This window comes from Seriola aureovittata, chromosome 19 (assembly GCF_021018895.1).
Source record: "Seriola aureovittata isolate HTS-2021-v1 ecotype China chromosome 19, ASM2101889v1, whole genome shotgun sequence".
NCBI classification, from domain to species: domain Eukaryota; kingdom Metazoa; phylum Chordata; class Actinopteri; order Carangiformes; family Carangidae; genus Seriola; species Seriola aureovittata.
In genome coordinates, this window is record NC_079382.1 from 17,870,762 (window position 1) to 17,883,992 (window position 13,231).

Consider the following 13,231-nt stretch of genomic DNA (forward strand, 5'->3'; position numbering starts at 1 on the left):
TTTAGAGACAGACAATTTTATTCTGACATGAAAACATTTGGCAGCCCCCAAGACAATAGAGCAAATCTGAATTAAGTGAGATCTGACAAGAAAACCAGACAAAAGAAAATGAGAGATGATACAGTCTGCATCAAAAACAAGAGACTGCATCTGATGTATCTGATGTGTCTGAAAAACAGTGAATATTCATGAGAGAAAAACCTTATCTGGAAGTGAGAAACTGAATGGACACCTGCTGATTCAATGAGAATTGTTTGAGCTGCAAATAAACCATCATCTTTTAAAACTGAGTTTAAGTCTCTGTTGATAAAGCTATGCTGTAACACTGCCTCCCACTTTCTGAAGAAGAGTAACTATGGGAGGTCTTTGATGAGTGGCATCAAAAATCAAAATGCTAAATGACTGCAAGGTATAATTATCTGAATTGCTTTCACCAAGTAAAGTTGAACGTAATGTGTTTATGATGCAACATAAAACAAAATAAATTAAATATAGTTTTAGTAATGATGTTACATCGTTCCACATATTTTTTTCATCTAATAACCTTTGTTTGCTTTAGCTTCATGATTAACAATGGGGGTTTTCTCCTACTTATTGTGTGTATATTTGTTGACCTGGCTAGCAAGGTTATTGACCTTCTATCCAAAAAAGAGTAAGAAAGAGTCTCACCCTACAGGCTTAGCACAAATAATAACCCCCCCCCCCCACAAAAAAAAACAAAAACCTTAACCTTATCTTTTTCCTCTCAGTTACAGGTCATTTTGGATCTTTTGTATTCAGAAGGTACCAGACTTGACCTACCAGGTATCTCTCCGTTGACACACTGACAAGAATCAGGTCATCTCCGATGCGGACTTTCTCTCCCTCGGACCTCTGCTTGGACGCAGGGTGAATGGTCCACCAACAGGATTCTCCTATAGACATAAAGACATGAAAATATTAATCAAATTTGTGAAAATAGCATTAGAGCACATCTATTGTCCAACACAGTCATATACGTGTCATTTTTGATAGTCCTGACTTTTCTCTGTTGTTTAAGTGTCCATCTATTCTGAGGAGCAAAAAGCATATAACTATCCTTCATCTGAGAATGACTGATGGAATAATTGAAGTATAATTTCCACTTGATAAATGCCCTGAAGCATTTCTGTAGTTCAAATGTCAAATATAGTATTATTGTGCACACACAGCAAATGCATGGTTACAGTGTTTCTCCCATGGGTATTTATTTAATCTCAAGGTTAGGTTGACCTGAAATGGCTATTCAGAAAAACTGAATTTAATTAAAAGCAACAAAAAGCCAAGTCAACTCTGTCAAGTGTCTGTTAGTCACACTGTACCTATTGAATCTTCTTGTAGTCCGACATCGAACGACAGCTTGTCTGTCAGAGACCTTGATGTCTTCAAACAGGTCAAGTACTGGGGAGTGAAAAATAATATTAGTGTTAAGTCAAAGGAAACACCTCAACGGGCTGTGGAACCAGCTATTGTTCATATATGCAATAAAATATGACTTAAATTATTTATTCATGAATCAAAAAATAAACAGTTCAGGACTTACAAATATACTTATTATAGACTTATTGACTTATTAGTCGATTGAGAAAATGAATTTTCTATCAATAATAAAAAACAAATATTGATTGGTTCCCACTTCTCAAATGTGAAGATTGGGAGCTTCTTCTCTGTTGTGTACCTCTTTTGCATTTTTCAGCTGTTGCTCAGACAAAATAAGTGATTTGAAGACTTAACAATGGTCACTAAAGAAATCCCCATTTTCTAACATTTTAAACAATTAATTAACAAAAAAACAACATATACATTACTTTCTTATGTCAAATAACATTGTTGATACTCACCATACCACTGAAGGAGTGGCGTAGGAGGATGGCATGACCATAGAGCAGGGTCCGATGTCCGCCCCCCTGACCCGCCTGCCGGGAAACAAACAGGTCACAGATTATTAACATGTCCTAGCATCCTTGACCTCTGGACCCAGGTAAACTGCATGGAACTGAAAGGATCAAGTATCTTTTAGTTAAAACCTCCATTCCAAGTGCAAGCATATAACAGACAAAGACGGAGGAAGATAAACAGAAAAAAAAAAAAAACTACATACACAATCAAACAAACCAACAAACACAAACATGTATAGTACCACACTCATTAGACAGCTTGCCCATTCTTGTGACAAACAATAACTGTGACATTCGGGTGCAAAATGCCTGAGGAAATGTGAGGACATAGTTGAGCAACAAATAATAAAGATGAGATTTTTTTTCTTCATCACTGTGGTGAATAAAAAAAATTCGACTTACCCTTTTAATCAACCTCTAGCAGCAGAAGAAAAAAGAAGAGATACCATAAGCAGTGACATCTAAACCATCGCTGTAACAGCAATTTCCATTTGGGTTTTGGTATTGTGCGCTGGATAAACGCTACAAATCTGGAACAGTCTTAAAGCAGTAATGTAGTCAGTTCACTTTCAAATCACTTGTGATAGGAGTGAGTGAGTTGAATTAAGCACACATGATTTTCCATCATAAGGGTTATAATATATTTTTGGTAGTTTCTTGTTTTTATTCAGTTTAAACTTTGGATTTATGGTAAAAATTAAATAACAATTCACCCCGTTAGTAACCTGTGATAATGTTGCCCATACATTCTCTACTTATTAAAGATTTCTCATTGTCTCAGTGGAAATTTCTATTATTAGGGCTATTAACAGACACTTTGATATCTACAGTTAATTCAGAGTGTCCAGTCTACTTGATTTGACTGGTGGTAAACAACATTTAAAATCCTAACAGTAACAGCTGGGACCAAATCCAAGACTAGGACAGTGCTCACCACTGTGCCACACACTGTAGTGTTTATCCAACAAGCAATACATGGAGGCTATCCTCTTTCTTGACCAGTTGTCGGCGTTAATTTGTGTGTTTTCTCGTGGGGTCACATTTAAACCGACCTAAAGGGAACTCCCGACTGTCCCTTGAACATGACCCTAAGCCAATTCTCTCTTGGCTACCAAGGCTCTCCCAGATGGCTTGCATAAGACAGACAAAAAAGGAAACTGAGGTTCGATCAAAAGAAAAATGGGAAGAGTATCCAGCAACAGCTGGGAGTGAGGGAGGGGGTACAGAGAGAGAGCCAGCCTGTATTTAAGGCCTGCTGTCATGCTGACACATCACTGCCAGGAACTGTGACCTTTGGTTTGTTGCTCCTCCGGTTGTAAGTACTGTATCCTAAAGAGCTTGGAGTGAATTTGTGTTAGACACAGAGACAGTTTGTGCAGATGTGTCTCAAAGCATACATGTGTGTTAGGGGAGGAGGTGTAAGCTGTATCTTAATTGATTATCCACATTTTTGTTAATACAGGCTCATTAGTAAATATTTCCTTTTTAGTCACAAAGACATAGCTAGACACCAAAATGTATCATATGCCATGGTAAATAGTTGGCTTTACACTCTATGCTAGTACTGCACAATACTTTGTGCTGTCTGACATTGCTGTTCCACCAAAGTTAAATACAGTAAAATCCATATTATTAACTACTTGGCTTTAGCGTTACTAGCACTAGACCTAATGCAGGTCATCATAGTCCTTGATGACTTAGCTATCCAAGTGAGGCACCCATTACAGGCATTTGATGGCAATTAAGTTTCTGCTTGTTAGTACTGTATATTCTAAAAAAAAGCCATGGGACAGATACATTTTTCACAGCAATTAGAAAATTCAACAATGAGTAGAAGCTATAATAAGCTACTAGTTGATGTACAACTAGCTAGCGTCAAAACCTTCTAGACATTTCTGTACAATCTAATTATGCGCCATTTTGAAATTCATGATTCCAAAATTTAACTATGCCACTACTAGTCATGGATGTATTATAAAACCATTCTTCTACTCCTAGTTTTATTAACTTACTTTAAACCCGAAGACACCGACTCCGATGTGAATTCTCCGGAAGTCACTGAGAAGTTCACCTGCACCATCGTTTGTTTGTTTTTACCTAATAAGCACTGAATGCTGGAAAGTTCGCGGTTAGCTTTCGTGCGTTGGACATGTTTAGTTCTGTCAACGGTTACAATAACTGGTACGACATCCGTTACTACAGCATCTCGCATTTTCGTATACCCACGGGTGCCGCGTGTCATGATAATGACGGACACCGTCGCCAAATTTGACTCACAGATTGTAACCAAATCAGTGGCAAGAAACCACCCAATTGTCGCAAATTTTCTTCTTTTTCTTCTTTCTTTTTTTTTTTTTTTTTTTAATTATTTTATATTTTTGATTAATTAAATATTTTAAATATTCCCTTACAAAATGTTTTATATAATGTAACTTTAAATTGTTTCACTTATATAAATAGATAAAAACAAAAAAACATCAGTAACCGGAACAGGAAGTATAACGTTACCATGATTTTTTTTTTTTTTTTTTTTTAAACGAACTTTATTCTCAAAATGGGCCCGGTAGAAAGAAAATATTGAAATATTCATGTCATATTAACACAAACATATTGCCGCAGTGAGTTAAAATGGTTGCTCCAACATGACCCCCGTTTTTATCTCCGAAATTCTTTGTATTTTGGACAATCAAGGGCCTCGAATTCGTTAGAATTAGTTCCTCTTTGCTGTTTACCCATGGATGTACTAACACCTATCACTGGATTACTTTGTTACTCAAGAAAACTTGAAGCCCCGATGATTCTCAGGCAAGTTCTGAACTGGTGTTTTTTCTGTGATGTCTAAGCGGGTTGATGGACGTTTATTAGAATTTTTAAAATGTGTGTGTTATATCTGTGTGTTCATATTTGACAGATTTGAGTTAATGACTCCGATTTATGACAGAGATTGTGGCAATCTTGCCTCCATGAGCTGTTACCTACTGCCACATCTGTGTTGCTAGTGTAAAACGTCCTGATTATTATAATTAACAACCCGCCCAATATCTGTACTTGATAAATGACTGATGATAATCTCATAATATATTACTGATTTATTTAATAAATGACTGATGATGATCACAGAATATATTATTGATTTATTTTCTGTTAATAGTTTTTAGCAGCATTGTTAGAGGCCAGTAAGAAAGTCAAACTACTCCAAACACATGGATGGTTTTTGGTGTCTATGTTTTTGGTGTCTATGTTCTAATCACTCATCTCCTTAACACTTTAATTTTCGTTCCTGCTTGGCTTTACAAGGATTGAACAGTGTCTGCTTACTCTTTGCCAGAGCTATTACATCAAACCATGACTAAGTAATTTACTCCAATGTTCACTTCATATCAATAGCCTATCTTATATGGAACGGCCTGAGCATGGGAAAGGGCACACTAATCCATCTTTCAAGGCCATGTAGAAGAGATTCATGCCTGACACATTTGCTAAGTGCCTTCTTATATATTGATTGTCATGTACACATTGACTGCCCTGTCCTTTAAATCATCTGGATAATGAGACAGAGATCATGCACCATTTGCTTTAGATTTACTTGATAACAATCCATCAAGATACAGTGTGATGTAACTGCCGTGTGTAATATGTGACAGTTACAGAAAGTTAAAATAAACAAAGAAATACCAACCATATACTAAAAATTTAAACCAAAGATGGGAAAAAAATTACCAAGTGTAGTGTGTTGGCAGTCCAGTTTGCTGGAATCATCCTTAAATCATCTACCAACAGCTTTGCTCAACATTACTGCATGTTAAGTTAACACTCTGAAATCAAAATGGATTTCAGGACATTTCCTCATGTCAATACCCTTAAATTAACTGATGTTAGAGACCAAACCTAGAGAAAACAGAGCAGCACACCCAAACCACAAAGTGAGTTTTCTTCCAACATGTGGGTTTTCAGATCCTTTTTATTTAGATTCAGTCAACTAGATCAATCATCAGAGCTCATTCCTACTTTTGGTAAGCAAGAGTTTAGTGTAATATAAATGTATGCAATTTTTAACAGCACAGACATGTTAAGCTGTATACTAAGCTTGTATTTTATTGCATTAAAAGCAAAAAAAAAGGGATAATTAATGCTTATTAGAAGCAGACGCTATCGCTTGCAAGTGCTTGCACGCTTGCAAACAAAGTAGTATTCAAAGAGGCAAGGCAAAACATTTGACTCATGTGCACAAGGTGACAGCACCAATGGATGTCTATTTCAAGATTGTCATGTGTTAAAGTTCAGAGACATCTCTGACAAGCTAATTGATTCTCCCCAGACTGTCTGAGGGAAAGAGAAAATGTCGAACTATGGTGAAGTGAAAGCTTAATTTACTATCCTGGGGGAGTCTGCACAGAAATAAATGTCTTCCAATATCCATTTGTACAATATGTGGTGAGGTGGAAAAATTGAAATGTACTGCCATTAGCTTAATATCTCCCTACAATGTAGTTCCTGTCGTACACGTATAAACTAAGTGCTGTACAAGCTATTAATGCAGCTTTTATGACAATCAAGAAATAGGCGTCATTTCAAGTGAAAGTGACGAAAGTTAAACCCTTTCGTTGGGCAGTCAGTACATCTGTCATGCACACTGACAACATGATGGATGAATAAACTGATGGACCTACCCATTTTTCATGGTCAGCGCTCTATTAACACACAAATACAAATGAAAAGAATGTGTTATTGGGATGTATGGCAGTCAATTACACAAATCTGAGAGCAACAATAGAGAGAGATGGGCCCTTACTGCGGAAAGGAAGAGGAGGGTGATTTATTAGCCTTGCTACCAGAGAGTTTGTATTCTAGCCAACATCATGTTGTCTTGCCAGACAAGGCCAGCCAACAATGTTGCTCTGTTGAGCACCAAACAAATCTGCTACCCAGGCTAATAACAATGCAGGCCTGAATCTCCAGTGGAGAGGACCCAAGCGGTATACAAAATAAGACACTTAAAGAACCAGCTGTGCCAGAGGGCTATGTTGTGCATGAAAGTACAGTGGTAGCCAGAGCAACCTATCAAAGCACACAATTTGGGCTATCTTGCATCTCAATTCATCTTGCAAACAACACCGTAATGCTGTGCAGTGCTCGGGTTTCTCTAATAGCTGCATCTGTACTGCACAATGATTCATGCAACCATAGCTTTGTCATCTCTGTTCCAGGAATACTAGCAGTCTGTCCTAAGTTTTAGCTAATGATAATAGTTGAATTGAGGAATGCTTTCAAAATAAATACAGACCATTTGTATCCAAAAGGAACAGTGATGGGAAGAAAAAAAAAAAACACCACCAATAAGACACAACTTCTTGTATGCAGTTTGTTCATCAAAATGTAATCCTAGCATGTATGAGATTTAAGTGCTGTTTTCTCTTTGTTTTTCCCAAAACATGTTAGAAGGAAAGGGCTTAAAATTTCCTCCAAATGAGGGCGATGCCATCCCTTCCCATCTCTTGACCTCTCCATTTGGCTCTAAAGCTAAAATTGCTGGGTGATGAGATTAAATGACACATGAAATGACTCTATTAGAGCATAGCAGCACCAGTGAATATGAACATCTGACAAGGGTTTACAGAGCAGACGTAGCCCGCCGGATGGCTTCACTGTGCTGTCGATGACACCCCTGTGTCACTACAGAGATTCTGCCTGATCAAAGATTACTTACCTGCTCTAATAAACATGCCAAGTGAGCTGGAGCGGAGCCGGTAGGAAGGGGCTCGCACACTGTTTGGCATAAATCAAGAGAGCGCAGGGCCAGGAGAGGAGGTGGTCATGAATGCAGCATAGCACTCACAGATAATTTCTCCCCTGTCTTTGACCCCTGGCGGCCTTTCATTTCCTGAGCCTTCTGATCTCTTTTTGCAAAAAAATGGGGGAACGTGTACAGAGAATGAAAAGAGAATTCAATTACAGTTCTCTGTGTTTAAGTAGTTCAGAGTATTGCTAGTTGTAGTCTGTCTGCTTACCCTAAATGCTACTGGGATTCGATCCAACCTACTTATTGGTTTTTGACATTATCACTTATCAAAGTCAATATTTCCTGCAGAAACAGTTTGATGTATGGGCTAACTAATTAAGTGTTAGTGAGTAATTCAGCAGTTGTCAGTTTAGACTGACATCTTAGTCATGACAACCTTATTAATAAAAGGTACCTGTTTCCTCCCCCATGTACAATTATATAGTTTCTTGTTAAAATATATCTCCACACAGACTCCACACAGTATCTTTGTAATGTGACAAATTATAGATTTTTAAATTCAAAATTATTGACTTGAAAAATCATCTATTGTTGCAGATTTCCAAGTCAGGAAAGCGGGACATTAAACATGACCAAGACCCTGCTGTTGTAGCGGAGCCAGCAGGTACTTGCTAGTTAAACTGCAGTTAAATGCAGCTGCATTTATTGAATAATAAATGTCAATTAACAGCTCCACAAAGTTCTGCTGGACCTATATTTGATTTCCCAATTTGACATTTAAAGGGGTTTGAAATGCTGCTTCCATCTGTAAATATTGTATTCATGAGAAGCCTAAAAAATATCACTTTAGGCTAAACAGCTAAAGCACCATGGTTGGACTTGGTCTTGATTTGGTGGCCTCAAAAAAACTCTGATGTATTTCCAATCAGGACAGCTTTCAGGATTTGAACTGAGAAGCCCCTTTAAATAGATTCAGGGCATTTGTGCCTCCAATGCAGTGACTGTTCTGCCAATGAGGGAGTTCTTTCAATCAATATCCCTTCAGCTAAATTACTATAACTAGAAAACAGTTTAAAATAATATTGTTCCATTATACTCTTATAGATCATAGCACACAGAAATACAGAAGCTGCAACTTAACTCAAGGGCGTTTTGTGCTGCCAGTAGACTACAGATTGGTTTGTGTACAAGAGTGTGCATGTATGTGTATACAAGTGTTTGAGTATGTTTGTGTGCACAAGACAGGGAGAGGCGGGGGGGTGTCAGTGGGAATAAGGGAGGTACTCACCCCTTCGCTGCTCTGCCCAGTGTTAGCCAACATCTCCTGCAGGGCCCGCACTGACAGGGACTGCTCCAACACAAAGTTACAAATACACAGGTCCGGAGGAACATACTGCAGGATAGAGGGAAAGAAAGGGAAGGAAAAAAGGGAGGAGAGAGAGCAAGGGGAAGGACAAAGGGACAGAGGGAAAGAAACAATTTGAAGTTGAAGAGGCAATGACAGACTCCTCTCCTGGGTACAAAAACAATGTGCCAGCAGTTTATTCTCCTTGAAATTCCTTAACTGGTTTTCGCCCTTTTATTTATTTTTTTTGCTCCCCTTGTAAGGAAGCAGCTACACACAACTCCCCTGGTCTACAGAGCTCTGATCTCTGAGAGGAAAACACCAGGTAGCACTTGAGTCAGGTTTGATAATAAACCTTTCTACAACTTGAGACCGAAGATTTCAGAGTAAAAATGGTTTCAGAAATGCAGTTTATAAACAAACTTTATGATTCCCACTGACATTGTAAAAGCTGACGTCCAAGCAGTTTGATGGACTGTGACATGCAGAAAGTGAGTGACCTACGAAAATTGCAGTGTCGGCCAAAAGAGGCTCCCAACTGAAGTCGATGATGGCTCAATAAAGAAATATATAATTAAATATTTTTGGATAAAACTTCTTGAACTGACATCAAAAAGATATTTAAATTCTAATTTACCAAATCCATAAACCATCTGAGAGTATGGACAACTAGACATTGCCTTATCTTTCATTGTAGTGACGATGTGATATAAACACACACATTTATGTTTATGCATCTTAAAGAAATGAAACCAAATAGACTTAAACACATCAGGGAGATGCAGAACTGTTCAAATGTTGTTGATTTTTTTAAACACATGCGCGCACACATTTATGCATGTAGCATTTCACCAACAGTCTCATATTTAATTAATATTTCCATTGCAGTAATTGGATACAGATTTAACTGCAGGCCCTGATCTGAGACAAGAGACCAAGTGAAATGATTAAACTGCTCAGTGAGGAGTGGTGCTCATAAATAATTCTGATGACTTCCAACTTCTCTGCCATCCTGGTGTGTTGCTAACGAGTGGCTGGGGATTATGAGGAGGGCTGTCAAAAGGTGTTCGGCCCGAAACTGCAACGACCAATAATTAGTTTGGGTCGGCCGTATTCCTCAGCACACAGGGTTGTCTGGCTCTGTGCTGTAAAAGGCTGAAGATTTGTCCTCCACTTTCAGTTAACTGTTTATGTTTGTCTGTAAACTTTCAATGCATGGCTGTTAAACAAGGGCACGGTGTAATATAAGGGTGTTTGTTACTGGGATGCAATAATAAAGTGAGGTTTATCAAAGAGACAAATCATAGAGATGATACTGAAGAATAAAAAAGTGTATTGTATATTTGAAATCATCATTTGGGTAATTAGAAAAAGACGGGGCATCTGATGCTTGTACGTTCTTCTTCAAAGCAGTTCACAGTCAGACCGGGGGACTTGATCATTAATAGCATCTGCTTGTCAGAGTATGAAAAATTTATTTACTTGGTGATGTGCTAGATGGCACTGTTGACTGTTAACATTACACTGCTGACATGTCACATAAACGACATGTAAACAAACAACGTAGCTGTAGCCCAGTTCTCTCACACCATCATATCGTTTATAATCCCTTCCCTCTTAACTTTAAATAATCCTAATATTATTTAGTACGTACTTACCACTGTTTATCTCCAATTTCATAACAATAGCTGGCATCATATAACATGCATGACTATCCATCTCTCCCCAACATAGAAGAGGACAAGGAATGATTTAAGGTGTTGGGTGCCTGCCCTGACTCAGTAACACAACCGGCTGACCCTTGAACTCTGCAGTGAAGTGAGAAATGTGAGCAGAGGGGAGGGCTGCAGGGTGATAATGAGGATGGCGCTGCTCTGTAACTCAACACAAACATGCAAGGGAACCTCCAGCACCACTCAGTGTGTGTGTGCGTGTGTGTGCGCGTGTGCGTGCGTGTGCGTGTCCAGATCTTTGTGCTGTAACCAACAGCCTGCAAACAAATGCTGTCCACTCGGATACTCGTCATTTAATTGCATTTTCACCCAGATAACATTTTGCCAGTGACCAAAAAAAACAACAACTTTAATGGGAAAAGACATTTATAATAGTCTTGCAGCCCCAAAATCTATTTATCTCACCACAAAACTTGAGAAAGGCTGTATGAATATTTACTTTTGCCTTCAAGCGAATGCAACATGACATGACGCAGCTATACCTGTGGTGTCATACGACCTTCTACAGTGATAACTCGCAACCTGCTGCAGACCTTACACCTCTTATGAATTATTCACCGCCAATTTTCCAATTATCATACTTCTTCCAGGGTTGGGCAGACATACTGAACATTCTGCCATGTCTGTGAATAGAAAAGACTGTCTCCATGGTCACACTGACCTTTATTTTTTCCATACTCTACAGGGAGCTTGAGACAGTACAATGATATAAGCTGTAAAAATGGGTAAAATGATTCTTCAAAAGATCAAACAGTATTACTTGACAGTCTAGATTATTACATAATATGCAGGCTATTCAAAGGAGATCACATAATATGAAATAAATTAATCTTCTCAATGCCGTCTGCTATTGTAAATCCCATTAACTTCCACTTGTTCCCTAACAAAAAGGCATGTAAGCAGAAATTAATGAATAGAACGACCATGCTAAAGGATCAGTCTGGTGATATTCCAGATTTTTCTTGGTGTCAACAAAATTCATCAAAAGACCAAAACCAACAATGAACTGATCCTACTACCAAGCACTGTCTATGCAACCAAAGCCTGGTATAGCAGAAAACTATTAAAAAACCATTATTGAGCCACACCATTTCCCTGGGTGACGCATCCCCTCATTACATTGAACATGGCCACTGCAGTTTATTTTGAGTCCGTCCCACATATACCATCCTGCAGCTGAAAATAGTCCCCAACAAATACATTTTTTTCACGTTTAAATAACTTTACTTAAAAAAAACTGCGGTTCCCAGCTCTTTTAGGGGAATTGTTATTTTACCTTTTTATAATGTAAAAATGTTTGAGTATATTCATGAGCCTTTTTGAAGGATTTACAGCTGTTAGAACCAAAAGACATGAGGCTGAGGGAGAGACACAGACAGTGGGAAAGTCAATTAACACTTTGATAGTTTTGGTATTTCCATGGGATACATGTACAGTAAAAAGAATAAGGAATATTGCCAGCCTTATCCATCAATACAATCAAATCCTAAACAGAAATAATCAAAACAGTATATTAAATAGAAATAGTTAGGATGACAAGGATATGAACAAAATTTTTTGCAGCAAGATGTTCCACAATCTCATTTGATTATTTACATTATCATGAGATGTGTTGTTAGTAGTTTCGATATATAAATTACTGTCTTCACAAGGAGTGACAGCACAACCACAATGGAAGCTTACAAAAGGCCATTGTAGTATATCATATGTGAAACAATACAAACACTCAGAACTCTTCTTTGACTGAACCTAATGACTCCTATTTCTCTCCACCTCCAGCAGCGGCAGGCAGCCAGGCTTCATTAGAGTCTGGGAAATGAGGTGTCAACACCTGAGATCAGCCAGCAAATGACAGCCCCTTCCCACGTGCCAAACCACAGCCATCACCGTCGACACTCAGCCACATTTCACACCCAAGGAGGTCCAAAGCATTGTCACCGGCACCAAGGTGAAAGGAGAGAAGTGTTTGTGACCAGCTGCCTTTAGAGCTCTGCAGGTGTAACTGAACAACAGTTCCAGGTGGGTGAGCCAAAACATTACCTCGTTTCCCCAAATTTTATTCATAGTCTTACTGCTCAGTGGCCCAATTAAAAATCAGGCTTTAATTGATATCCACAGCTCATCAAGAACATCCGAACCAGGCAGTGAAAAGTTTTACAGTTGTAGGAAGGATGAGGCCAAAATTAAAACGGTAAGCCATATATTTGCTGCATTGTTGTTCCCACATGCATCTGCATTACTGACTGGCAGCAAACTTGCTCTCCCCAAACGTCTCAGAATTTTTCACAGAAAATGTTGTGACTAATGATGCACATAATGATATACAATGATTATGTTCCTATTAAGAAACATATTCTCCAGAGCAAAAATGATCTGCCTCATTTCAACATGCCTCTTTTTTTTTTTTTTGAAGACCATACAGTACATCTTGTCAAAAAGAAAATTAATGAGACGTGTAACAGAGTACTGACAGCTCTGTTGTGTTGTTACATCACCA

At 38.3% G+C, this 13,231-nt stretch overlaps 1 protein-coding gene across 12 annotated transcripts in view; it reads right to left on the reverse strand.

Annotated features, from left to right (window-relative positions):
- The window catches only part of ryr3 (ryanodine receptor 3), a 111,628-nt gene that overhangs the window by 80,776 nt on the left and 17,621 nt on the right, over positions 1–13,231 (reverse strand). For 7 of the 12 annotated variants that reach the window (XM_056404765.1, XM_056404762.1, XM_056404761.1 and 4 more), the window contains exons 3-7: positions 8,945–9,049; positions 6,587–6,607; positions 1,860–1,934; positions 1,341–1,419; positions 802–914 (exon numbers count right to left, since the gene is read on the reverse strand). In XM_056404765.1, the coding sequence (XP_056260740.1) occupies positions 802–914; positions 1,341–1,419; positions 1,860–1,934; positions 6,587–6,607; positions 8,945–9,049 (393 nt within the window). Of the gene's footprint in view, positions 1–801; positions 915–1,340; positions 1,420–1,859; positions 1,935–2,318; positions 2,334–6,586; positions 6,608–8,944; positions 9,050–13,231 lie in introns of all 12 variants that reach the window. The other 5 variants (XM_056404771.1, XM_056404769.1, XM_056404770.1 and 2 more) reach the window with 2 other exon arrangements.